This window comes from Manis javanica, chromosome 10 (genome assembly GCF_040802235.1).
Source record: "Manis javanica isolate MJ-LG chromosome 10, MJ_LKY, whole genome shotgun sequence".
Taxonomy (NCBI): domain Eukaryota; kingdom Metazoa; phylum Chordata; class Mammalia; order Pholidota; family Manidae; genus Manis; species Manis javanica.
Window position 1 is genome coordinate 68,079,354 of NC_133165.1, and position 13,595 is coordinate 68,092,948.

Sequence of the window (13,595 nt, forward strand, 5' to 3'; positions counted from 1 at the left end):
AACCTATATGCCAACAAGCTGGAAAACCTAGAAGAAATGGACAACTTCCTAGAAAAATACAACCTCCCAAGACTGACCAAGGAAGAAACACAAAAGTTAAACAAACCAATTACAAGCAAAGAAATTGAAACAGTAATCAAAAAACTACCCAAGAACAAAACCCCGGGGCCGGACGGATTTACCTCGGAATTTTATCAGACACACAGAGAAGACATAATACCCATTCTCCTTAAAGTGTTCCACAAAATAGAAGAAGAGGGAATACTCCCAAACTCATTCTATGAAGCCAACATCACCCTAATACCAAAACCAGGAAAAGACCCCAACAAAAAAGAAAATTACAGACCAATATCCCTGATGAATGTAGATGCAAAAATACTCAATAAAATATTAGCAAACAGAATTCAACAGTGTATCAAAAGGATCATACACCATGACCAAGTGGGGTTCATCCCAGGGATGCAAGGATGGTACAACATTCGAAAATCCATCAACATCATCCACCACATCAACAAAAAGAAAGACAAAAACCACATGATCATCTCCATAGATGCTGAAAAAGCATTTGATAAAATTCAACATCCATTCATGATAAAAACTCTCAGCAAAATGGGAATAGAGGGCAAGTACCTCAACATAATAAAGGCCATATATGATAAACCCACAGCCAGCATTATACTGAACAGCGAGAAGCTGAAAGCATTTCCACTGAGATCGGGAACCAGACAGGGATGCCCACTCTCCCCACTGTTATTTAACATAGTACTGGAGGTCCTAGCCACGGCAATCAGACAAAACAAAGAAATACAAGGAATCCAGATTGGTAAAGAAGAAGTTAAACTGTCACTATTTGCAGATGATATGATACTGTACATAAAAAACCCTAAAGACTCCACTCCAAAACTACTAGAACTGATATCGGAATACAGCAAAGTTGCAGGATACAAAATCAACACACAGAAATCTGTAGCTTTCCTATACACTAACAACGAATCAATAGAAAGAGAAATCAGGAAAACAATTCCATTCACCATTGCATCAAAAAGAATAAAATACCTAGGAATAAACCTAACCAAGGAAGTGAAAGACTTATACTCTGAAAACTACAAGTCACTCTTAAGAGAAATTAAAGGGGACACTAATAAATGGAAACTCATCCCATGCTCATGGCTAGGAAGAATTAATATCGTCAAAATGGCCATCCTGCCGAAAACAATATACAAATTTGATGCAATCCCTCTCAAATTACCAGCAACATTCTTCAATGAATTGGAACAAATAATTCAAAAATTCATATGGAAACACCAAAGACCCCGAATAGCCAAAGCAATCCTGAAAAAGAAGAATAAAGTAGGGGGGATCTCACTCCCCAACTTCAAGCTCTACTACAAAGCCATAGTAATCAAGACAATTTGGTACTGGCACAAGAACAGAGCCACAGACCAGTGGAACAGATTAGAGACCCCAGAAATTAACCCAAACATATATGGTCAATTAATATTTGATAAAGGAGCCATGGACATACAATGGCAAAATGACAGTCTCTTCAACAGATGGTGCTGGCAAAACTGGACAGCTACATGTAGGAGAATGAAACTGGACCATTGTCTAACCCCATATACAAAGGTAAACTCAAAATGGATCAAAGACCTGAATGTAAGTCACGAAACCATTAAACTCTTGGAAAAAAACATAGGCAAAAACCTCTTAGACATAAACATGAGTGATCTCTTCTTGAACATATCTCCCCGGGCAAGGAAAACAACAGCAAAAATGAGCAAGTGGGACTACATTAAGCTGAAAAGCTTCTGTACAGCGAAAGACACCATCAATAGAACAAAAAGGAACCCTACAGTATGGGAGAATATATTTGAAAATGACAGATCTGATAAAGGCTTGACGTCCAGAATATATAAAGAGCTCACACGCCTCAACAAACAAAAAACAAATAACCCAATTAAAAAATGGGCAGAGGAACTGAACAGACAGTTCTCCAAAAAAGAAATACAGATGGCCAACAGACACATGAAAAGATGCTCCACATCGCTAATTATCAGAGAAATGCAAATTAAAACTACAATGAGGTATCACCTCACACCAGTAAGGATAGCTGCCATCCAAAAGACAAACAACAACAAATGTTGGCGAGGCTGTGGAGAAAGGGGAACCCTCCTACACTGCTGGTGGGAATGTAAATTAGTTCAACCATTGTGGAAAGCAGTATGGAGGTGCATCAAAATGCTCAAAACAGACCTACCATTTGACCCAGGAATTCCACTCCTAGGAATTTACCCTAAGAACGCAGCAATCAAGTTTGAGAAAGACAGATGCACTCCTATGTTTATCGCAGCACTATTTACAATAGCCAAGAATTGGAAGCAACCTAAATGTCCATCTGTAGATGAATGGATAAAGAAGATGTGGTACATATACACAATGGAATACTACTCAGCCATAAGAAGTGGAAAAATCCAACCATTTGCAGCAACATGGATGGAGCTGGAGAGTATTATGCTCAGTGAAATAAGCCAAGCGGAGAAAGAGAAATACCAAATGATTTCACTCATCTGAGGAGTATAGGAACAAAGGAAAAACTGAAGGAACAAAACAGCAGCAGAATTACAGAACCCAAAAATGGACTAACAGGTACCAAAGGGAAAGGAACTGGGGAGGATGGGTGGGCAGGGAGGGATAAGGGGGGGGAAGAAGAAGGGGGGTATTAAGATTAGCATGCATGGGGGGGAGGGAGAAAGGGGAGGGTGGGCTGCACAACACAGAGAGGACAAGTAGTGACTCTACCACATTTTGCTAAGCTGATGGACAGTAACCGTAATGTGGTTGTTAGGGGGGACCTGATATAGGGGAGAGCATAGTAAACATAGTATTCTTCAGGTAAGTGTAGATTAAAAATTTAAAAAAAAAAAGAAAGAAAGAAAGAAAGAAAAGGGGGATTACTCCTTAACAGGATAAAACTATTGGTAAATCAAAGATCAACGCATGCTTTAAATATCCTTAATGTTGATCACTTAAAGGGTGTCAGATGATCAGCTATGGAGGTACTCTTTTCTGATAATATTCCTTTCTCTTAATTAAAAAAAAAAAAAAAGCAGTTACTGTGTGCTGACCTTCAATGAGTTCTGCACAGTGGTATAGAGGGCATGTCAAAGTGTGGGCAAAGGGTCTGTTTGTTTCTACGCAGAAGATCAAGGCCTAGCTTGGATACCCAGAAAATGAACTAAGATACGATATGAGGAGGAGCTTCCGGCATCAGCACTCTCTGGAGGACTCGTGCCGGGGGATGATCATCAAAAAGCCTCCACAGGGATCCGGACGATGCTGCGGTTGTGGCTGCATCCAGCCCACCGTCTCCTGGACTTGCCATAAGAAGGAGGAGGGAGATGTCTAGGCTGGCATGTGCATACAGTGAGACAACGAATTTGACTGGATCTGTACTGTTGGAACTCAACCAGGAGTTGGGAGGGGTGCAAGTTGTAGCACCCCAAAATCTCATGACTATAGACTATCTATGGTTAAAAGAACATACGGGATGTGAACAGATCCCAGAAATGGGCTGCTTTAATTTGTCTGATGGTTCAAGTACAGTTGGACAATATCCATCATATCATAGATAAATTTTCACAAATGCCTAGGGTGCCTAAATGGTTTTCTTGGCTTCACTGGAGATGGCTGGTAATTATAGATTTGCTTTGTTTATGTCACCGTATTCCTATTATGTTAATATGTGTGTGCAAATTAGTTAGTAGTTTAAAACCTATACATACTTAAGGTACTATACAAGAAGATATGTCAAAGAAATAATCAATCCTCCCAAGTTTCCTTCATATGCTACATCTATAGCTTTTCTTCTTCCTTCCTAATTACAAACCTTAAATAGAATTCGTGCCTCATATCGAATTTACCGAGTATCATAATTCCTCCAGGTGGTAAAGATATCTCGAGACAAGTGCTGGGCATAGAAGCCACAGGGCATAAATCTGCAAAGAAGTAAAAAGCTAACCTTTGCAAACAATATGGCTTCTCTCTCACTTACCAACTTTACATTTCCCTGTATGGCCCCGGAAGATGACTGGTTAGCCAGAGACGGGTAAGATTCCTCAAGGGAGGAACAACCTAAGACAGGCACAGTCGCAGGGGGGCCATCAGGTGAGAATTTGGGGATCAACAGAGGTGAGTCTCAGAACCTCACCCCCCCTGCTTTGAGAGATATCTTCTGCATCCGTGGATGTCTTGCTGCCCTTGTCTAGCCTGGATTAATACTTAGTCCATAGGCACACACCTGATCATCTGATCATCTATATTTGCCTTCTTACAGCACTAAACTATGTTTTCTACCTTTATCTTGCATCTACCTACCACTTCAGCATTTTATTAAAAATAAAAATAATAATAATAGTAGGAGAAATGTGGGATCAACATATAGATCAAGTACAAAAATCAAACGAATATTCATATTTGACCTGATTGTTTATAGGTCATATTGCATGATCAAAACCGAAAGTTTCTGTGATGACTGCCCTTGTACTGTTCACCATGTAAGAATTTATTTACTATGTAAGAATTCGTTCACCATGTAAGAACTTGTTCGTTATGCTTCAGAAGATTGGAGACTGACGAGAATTAGGCTTGAGATGGATTAATGATTGTACATTGAGCGTTGACCCCCCTATACTGAATTTTATTGTTGTTAACAACCATTTGATCAATAAATATGAGAGATGCCCTCTCAAAAAAATAAAATAAAAATAAAAATAAAAATAAATAAAAAAATAAAGCAAAAAAATAAAAATAAAAATAAAAAAAATAAAAATAAAAATAAAAATAATAATACTAATAGGAGAAATGTGGGATCAACATATAAATCAAGTACAAAAATCAAATGGGTGTTCATATTTGACCTGATGGTTTATAGGTCATGTTGCGTGATCAAAGCCGAAAGTTTCTGTGATGAATGCCCTTGTACTGTTCACCATGTAAGAATTTATTCACTCTGTAAGAATTCGTTCACCATGTAAGAACTTGTTCGTTATGCTTCAGAAGATTGGAGACTGACGAGAATTAGGCTTGAGATGGATTAATGATTGTACATTGAGCATTGACCCCCCTATACTGAATTTTATTGTTGTTAACAACCATTTGATCAATAAATATGAGAGATGCCCTCTCAAAAAAAAAAAAAAAAAAAAAAAAATGCCCAGAAAAGTCATGAGGACTGCCTAAATTCTATTCAGAGGCAAGGGAAGAACTAGGTTGCAGAGAAGATTTATAGTAAAGGAAAGGTGGGAATATAAATAAAGTCCCATTAGTTATTCAATGTACTGGTTGTATTTGTTTTGTGATCAATAATGAAGTATGCGCTCACTAGTCAAGAACCCTGCGCAGTATTAAATTTTGCACAATGAGAAAGAAACCAGGACACTAAAATGGATGGTAAGTGATATGCATAGGGTTGGACTTTCACTTTCTTTAAATTATTTGGGTTGCTTGTACAGTTAAACACTGAGAAATGAAACCTTAGCTTTTTATTTTATTTGCTTTTATTACACTGTTTTGGCCTAAAATGGTGGCCTAAAACCCTGAGTGGAAAGCAGAACCGAAGAGATGAGCACCTGAAACCGAACCATTGTATGAGCAGACTCTAAGAACATCGTGGCCACCCGACCCTCTGATGATCTATCTTCTTGTGGATGCAGAGCGGAAAGTGGTATGTGGCCAGGTTCACAAATCAATTACAGTGATTTCTGAGCCTCCCATTGCTCTGCTTCTCTTTCCCCTCCCTTATGAGCATGATGATGATACATATGCAGGGGAATCAACAAAGTTCTGGTTTCAATTCCTATTTCTTGGTTTTAGGTTATGTGTAAGACTATGAACCCTGACTTTGGTCAGAAATGTGGCCAACCTACAGGAGTGAAGTTATGACATGGCAGTCTAATTACCTTCACTTTATAAAGATGGAGACTTTTTAGTTCTCGAAGATTTTCTTACTGCACAAAATGTATTCATACACAATTAGCAGCTAGGACACAGAGCACCTATCACTTACTTGAATAGCAGTATATCCAGCCAAGCAAGTCTTTTCAAGTGATGGACTTTCTGAGACCTTCACAAGCCACACTCGAAGCCCTTTCTCCCCTTACCTCTTTGGTGGTGATGGAGACAGGTGGAGTGGTCCAGGGAGCCCAAGATGCCTCTGCAATTCCAGTCATCTGCAGATTGGGGTGCTGCCTCTCGCTGCTGGTTTGGCTGTAGTTTTCTGTGGTACTTCTGGTGAAGACCTCTGTGGTATTCTTAATCATGTGTTCCAGGCTATATGGAACTGCCTTAAGAGTAGTGGGGATTTGAGGAGGAGCCGTGTTTCTAGCGCTCCTGACTGAAATTTCTGCTCCCAGGCCAGCTAAGGTGAAGAAAGGACAGTTGCTAAAATTATCCTCAGGCTCTATGGCTTGCTCACATTAGAAGCAATTTTACTTAGAATAAGAAGATCTCTTTCATAGCAGGCATATGGATAAGCTTTAGTTATATGAAAAATCAAAGATACTTTGAGTGTAAATGTTTGGTTTGCCCATTTTTTACCCATCTACCAATTTTATAGGGTGAAGGGTTGAGGAAAGTGTGCTATCCAAAAAAAATTCCAGCTCTGTGTGGAAGATTAAATTTACTCTATGAACATTTAGGGGGTCACTAACTTTGCTTCAGGGTATCCATGAATCTCTAAAAACTTCCTGTAAAATTCTGACTATGTGTTTATGTGCCCTCTTCTTCTGTGAGGAACTTTATCTTTCTTCAACTTCTCAAAGGGGTCATTAAACAAAACACCAGGTGGAGAATCACTGTTAATAACTTGCCTTAACTTTGTCATGAAGACTGATGAACCCTTTGCAGTAACATTTCTTTTACCATACTGCAAACCCTAATTGTGTGAGCATAAATCATGGAAGAGTTGTGTTTTCTAAGCCACTGTCTTCTGGAAGAAGAGTGAATTGATCTGAAATTTATGAGCTGGTGGGATTAATTTATATCTTCACTTTGCAAGGCTGAATTATCCATACTTAAAAAAAAAAGGGTTTGTAGAGGAGATTCATTTAGTCATACAGTTATCACATGCTCTCCATCTCTTGGGGATCTTGCTAAAATGCAAATTCTGATTCAGTAAAGATTGTTAGAATTAGCACTCCTAACAAATTCTCAGGTGATGCCGATCCTAATGGTCCTTGGCCCACACATTGTGAACAAGGCCTAGAGAACGACTGTATGATGTCAAGCATTTGAAAGGTCTGTAAATTATGGTCTGAAAGGTATGTTTAGATACTTCCATCAATTCCATAATGCATCAGAGTTTTCCGGGTTATAAAATCTTGCCCAATTAGACAACCATAACTTTGAAGAGTTTCTGGTTTAAAGACTGGAAGAAGAAAAAGATTCATTTTTTACTACTACTTTACTGGTTCATTCAAACAACTACTCATTAAGCAACTACTGTGTGCTAGTTGGAGGCCCCCCAAAGAGGCTAGTAATCATTACATTGTCCCTGCTCTGCTTCACCTCATTGACCCCTCTTGAGTCATATTCATTTCCATCTCAATTTCAGTTGACTAACATATTTCATATGATAATGTGTGTAGAGAAGAGTGGGATAAGGCACAAAAAGATGATCAAAATGGAAAAGGTTTTCTGTAAAATTTAGCATAATGTAAACATTAGCAGTTCTCTTAAAAGTTAATAACATACTCATGACTATTAAGCATCTTTTCTTTGAGATGTAGAGGGTTGGGCAAGGCACCCTGTACATAAGGTTGCCAGATTTGGCAAGTAAAAATACATGAAGCCCAGTTAAATTAGAATTTCAGATGAATAATTAATAAATCAGTATATTTAGTATATCCCAGATATACAATATTACAAAGATTATATTATATATTACTATATTATATATTAGGAATAGACTTAAGCTAAAAAATTATTTGTCATGTATCAAATTCAAATGTAACTGGATGTTGTATATTTTGTCTGGCAATCCTACCCATATACCTACAAGTTTTAGTCTTTAATAGATTTTTGGACATTCCCCTTTTTTGTTTGTTTTTTTCCTTCTGAATCCTGTGTCAAAATTACTGCCACTATGCCCAAGTTAGCCACTCTGAACATCAACCAGGAGATTTACTTGTCCCTGGGTGTTTTCCACATGACAAACCCAACTGTACTCTTTGTAGTATTCCTTTACAATAAACCCCAAGAAGAGGTCTTAACTCTACAGTTTTAACTGAGTTAGGTGCTTTTAAGTAGGCATTTGTCTATGGTTGAGAAGTAAAAGTTTCTGTATATGGAGTTTAATATTTTGCCTATATTGAGCTTTGGCCAATGCTGATCCTCTGAGTTGATTACCACCTATGACAATTTTTGCTTTCAGAGATTCAAAAAAAAAAAAGTAACAATGGGGTTACGAGGACAAAAACAAGCTTCCAAATATCTAGCATGTAGTTACTTGTCTGAGCATGTCAACCTATGCTTATTCATCTTCATGAAGGAGAAGCTGGTAAGTTTTCATCGTAAGAACATTTTTTTAAGTCAACTTACATAATTAATTCAATAAATGAAACAGAACTCTCCTAAATTAGGTAAATAATCAAAACACTCTTGAAATTTCTTCTGCAAATAACATAGCTTATTACCTTTGTGTGTAGCTTTGGAATATGTTATGGAACAGTTTTCAGTCTTCTGTAATGGTCTTTAATTAATCTCCTAAGTTTATTTTTAAAACATTGCCAACCAATAAGTCCATTTTCACTTCAGGTCACTACCTTTTTTACCAAAGAAAGAATCTACAAAATATCGAAGTCCAGTACCCCATCATTTTGTGTCTGTTTTTAACTTGTGTTATTCTAGAAGAAGGAAAGACTTAACATCCCATTTCCAAATTTTGTGTATTTTAAAGCATCAGACTTTTCTTTGAAGTTTGTTGGAATAGTGAAGCCTTGGCCCTCTTCCTAGGAATAGTGATTTAGCAGATGAAGTGTGGTACTCAGCACCTGCGTGCCTAACAAGTGTCTCCGCTGATTCTAATGTATATCTAAGTCTGTGGTTATATCAGTCCACACAGTATGAGCCCAAACGGAATCTAATTGTTCCTTATGTAGATATTGAAGGAGTATAAAGTAGATGGGAGGAAAGAAAACCCATTATGGGAATATATAAGGCAATCAAAATAGTTCATCTTTCCATCTTCTGAACTTTGTTGAAATGGATGCTCTAAAGTTATACTAAAAATAGTTAAGTTTTTTGATGTTTTGGTAGCTGCAAATTTTTCTGATGTTCTTTAAGAAGGTATATACATTTTACAGTTCGTAAAAGAGCAAGATATGTTTTGACAAATGCATGGAAAAGTTCTTACACAATGGAACAATATGTTGAAACTATTTTTAAAAAGCTGTATTGTACCATTTCTACTACTTTGTTTCCCCATTATACACAATTCTTCTTCGAACACAATTCAAGATAAGGTGAACCACCCAGGGTTTTCTAAACTTTCTAAAAAGTTTAAGCACTTAAGGTGCCAATAGCTAACGTGCAAGATAATTTGCAGTGACTGTGCCATATCAAGCCCCTACTTTGAATATGTTTTTAAAAAAAACAACACATATTTCAGCTTATTAATTAGTCTGTGATTGGCTCAAATATAATCAATAGTAGAAATGGATTTTTTGTATAATGATAATAAAGACAGAACACACTTTGTTAGTTTTCCTCCTTGAAGTGGTACAAATAACTTTCAAACATTTTGAAAACAGAAAAATTTGAACAGAACTCATTTTGAAGATAGAAAGCTTTAACTATATTGGTACTTGCTATTCTATAGGAATATGCCAAAAACAATGTGCCTTTTAAAAGTGGGAAAGTAATCTGGAAAAGAGATAACAAATGAAACAGAAGATTCCTTAGAAAAATGATGCCTTATGTATATGTGCATATGTGTGTGTTTATATATGCATATATACATATATACAGCAAAATTTAATGATATATATGAAACAATATATTAAGTATATTACATTAAATATATTAAGTATAATACATTAAATGTATTAAGATTGGGCTAGACTAAAGGAATTGAAAGGATAGGAATTATAATAGTCTAAATAATTATTAGAAATGATAAAAAGAATAATGATTTAAAAAACATTATCAGTGAAATAAAAGGCACATTAAAAAAATGCCTATCTAACATTTGAGAATGTGAAGGAGGTGAAATTTGTGAAAAGAGATACCAAAGATGCAGAATTTGCAAACAATGGGAGACATGACAAACAGATCAGAAGTCATAAGCAGATGTTAAGAACATACTAACAGAACTTAAAAAAAATCCAAGGTTAAAAATAAAGTAAAATTAATAAGTGGAAAGTGACACCAATACACAGTATAGTAAAAAATCAATGTATGACATAGTATAAAATTTAAATAAAAAAGTAAGGACTAATCAAAATAATACTTCTCAATAATTATTACTCAACTACTATGCTACGAATTGTATTATCCTGGTTTATCCTAATGCCCCATATTTTCTTTTGGAGATACATTTATGTTTATGTTTGCATATATACACCTGGTGGATGGATAGATGCTTGATGGAGGAGGAAGGATGGCTTCTAAGTCCTGTGGGGGAGAGATGCTGAGCCTGACGCTACTGAGGCAGGGTCACGAGAAGTGGGGTGGAGAGGAGATGACTACCTTGGTGTGCTCAGGGCTGACGTCCATTAGACACCACAGGCCCAGTGGCTGCGGCCCCCGATGTTTTAGGGCCAAATAAATGATTTAATATCTTTGAAATTCTAAAAGAAAAAATTTTGAACTTGCAGGATCAAACAAAATTAAACTGTTTTTTTTCCACAAATCAGAAAAAAATAAACTTAGGGTCCATGAAAATTTATTAAATTTACTTAAAAAAATTAATGAAAGAAGGGGTCCACAAAGACCTCAGGGCTAAGGGATCATGGAAATCATATGTGGCTCTGGGTGTGCCCTGATAAATTCATTAACATGTCACAGGCTAAAAGTGGTTGAGGGGCTCTGGAAGCTGTGCTGGGTATTTTTCAATGATCATATAAATGAATGATCAATTGCAAGGCTCAAGTTGATGTAATGATGCAAGGAGAAAACAAACCCTAAAATGGTTGTGATAGCCAATTTGGCAAAATAGGGCCTGTGTATTCAAGACACTTCATTTTGTTTTGTTTTTTCCCCTCAAGCTATCTGGATTTATAAGAATTCCTACATATCTCTAATTAATTTCTACTAAAACTCCTTCTCTCAAGAGTATATATGATTGGTTTCTTATTACAATGCTTATGCATTTTGTTCCCTCACCCAAATTACTACAGTTACAAGATTACTTTAACCAGCAGTTATATCAAGACTGGCAACAATACCTCAACGGCAAAATCTCTTTAAGTGACCTCATTAGCTCAGTCATGTTAAGGACACTAGAAAACATGCCTGCAAAAATTTACCTGCCCTGAGATGTGAATGAAGGAAGCTGTAGTAGATGCTGAATAAATGTTGATTGGTTAGCTGACATCTTACCTGGAATGTTACTCTTCACACAACAGGAACTATCTGAGTGAAAATATCAATCTTAGATAATCATCCAAATGTTTGTAAGTGTAGGGAGACCTGGAAACCATTGGAAAAAGTATCCAATTGGTGGATAGAATTCTGTGCCCTTCATGGGGAAGACCCAGAGTTACGTGGACGTGGACGTGGTCTGCCTGCCAAAAGATCCGTGCTGGCGTGGAAGCCCATTTCACAACATTAAAATGTGTCGCTTTCCTCCTCTCTGGGATTATTTACTCAGATATGTTTTCATATCAGTGATGTCCTTTGAGTAAATTTCCCTGTTTCCATATAGAAAAGGGGGCCAAGAAATGACTCCTTTTCCATATCACATAGGTCCACAAAGCTTCCGTAATTGGGCCACTGAACCTGTGTGGTCTGCTTGTGGGGCCAAGACTATTTCCTGTTGGAAAAGTTGCAACTGTAACTTTTGATGGCTTGGTGGGTTTAGAAATTATACTCGGTTTGGATAGAAGAGGAAAGGGACTGTCCTGATGTCAAGAGCGGCATCCCTCAAAGCGGCTCTTAGCCTTCCTTTATTGTTCCTTACGACTCTGATATTCAACAACGTCTAGCAATTTATCAGTGTTTGTTGAGTGTGGGTACCAAGATTACCGTTAAAGGAGATGAAGTCTTCTAAGACATGATCTCTCTTCTTAATAGGATTTAGTATAGTAATTTAGTTTTTCTAACTTTTTTCCCTCTGCATCTCCTGTATGTATGAAAGACTTGCTCATGGGGAAATGATGTGTTTTTTTTCAATTGAATTTCAAATGACCTTCCCTGGAAGCATGCAAGTACCCCCAAAACCATAGGCCAATATAGTTTTCCCTTTAGATTATAAGGTTTATCCTATGCAGGAAGCCCTCCACTGAGGAGTGTTATATTTCAAGAGTTTATTCGAGATTTGGACTTCAGAACGCATTATTTTTCCTAAAGTAATAATAATCCTTAAAAAAATGTTAAATGTGTGATTATATAAAATCGCAATACTATTGAATAGAACAAAGTTTGGTTTTTTCTTTTCTTATTGCATTATTGATGACTGCTTTGTGTGAATTTATAGAATAAGACTGAATGTTAGCTTACAACTGTTAGAGCAAAAGTATGTATTACAAAAGTATGTTAAAGTGAAAGCATATTCAAAAATAAGATTTTTTTGTACCACTGCAAATTTTAACTCTTCTTTTTCTAGAAGTCCACTTTTTCCTAATATACATTATTGGACATGTTTTGGATATGGTACATTTAGTGGTTAACTGTAATAGTCTATTCCATCCACTTTCCTTTCGAAATGAAGTCCACCATTGGATATGTTTTGTAGGAAGGTAAAGGAGATAGTTTTTCCATGAATTACATTCTATCTTGAATAACTCTCCACTAAATCCATATCTACTTTTTTTTAAAGTTCCAATGAAAGAATATTCTGCTTAAGGTTTGATTGGGAGTTGAGGAGGAATCTCACTTCTTGTGTATAACATGTACAACAAGAATATTTACAATATTTCTGTGTTGTTTAGGACAGGCTTCCCTAGATGAACTACTGGAAAGGAACTGTACAAATCGGTGTTCTTGCTGTATTTTCTCTGATAAAGTTGAATTTTGGAATTGACTTTTATATTCTTATCTTACTGTTACAGAACTTTTGTAAGAACAGGGTCTATAATACTCAACTTCTATTGCTGAAGAGCCCACTGCTTTCAAGTGGCATCTAATTAAATGCTTATCTAATTCATGAAATGAGTAAGTGACAGAAAATTGTCTGAGGATTAGCATGGTGGAAAGACACATAAGCCTCAAAATCAACACTTAGTAAAAAAGTTTAACAGTACGATGGATGCTGATACCCAGGTGGGTTTATGGATCAAAATTACCTGGGGAACATTTGAAAAAACACCAAGTATATGACCAAATTCAGATTTCTTGCAACAGAATCTTGGAGGTGGTAGTGCAGGAAGAAATGAAGGCAG

The 13,595-nt window shown here is 36.7% G+C and overlaps 1 protein-coding gene across 3 annotated transcripts in view; it reads right to left on the reverse strand.

The window, feature by feature from the left end:
• Window positions 1-13,595, reverse strand: part of PTPRB (protein tyrosine phosphatase receptor type B) — a 130,101-nt gene that overhangs the window by 113,664 nt on the left and 2,842 nt on the right. For all 3 annotated transcript variants that reach the window (XM_073215594.1, XM_073215593.1, XM_073215592.1), the window contains exon 3: window positions 6,159-6,415. In XM_073215594.1, the coding sequence (XP_073071695.1) occupies window positions 6,159-6,415 (257 nt within the window). The remainder of the gene's footprint in view (window positions 1-6,158; window positions 6,416-13,595) is intronic.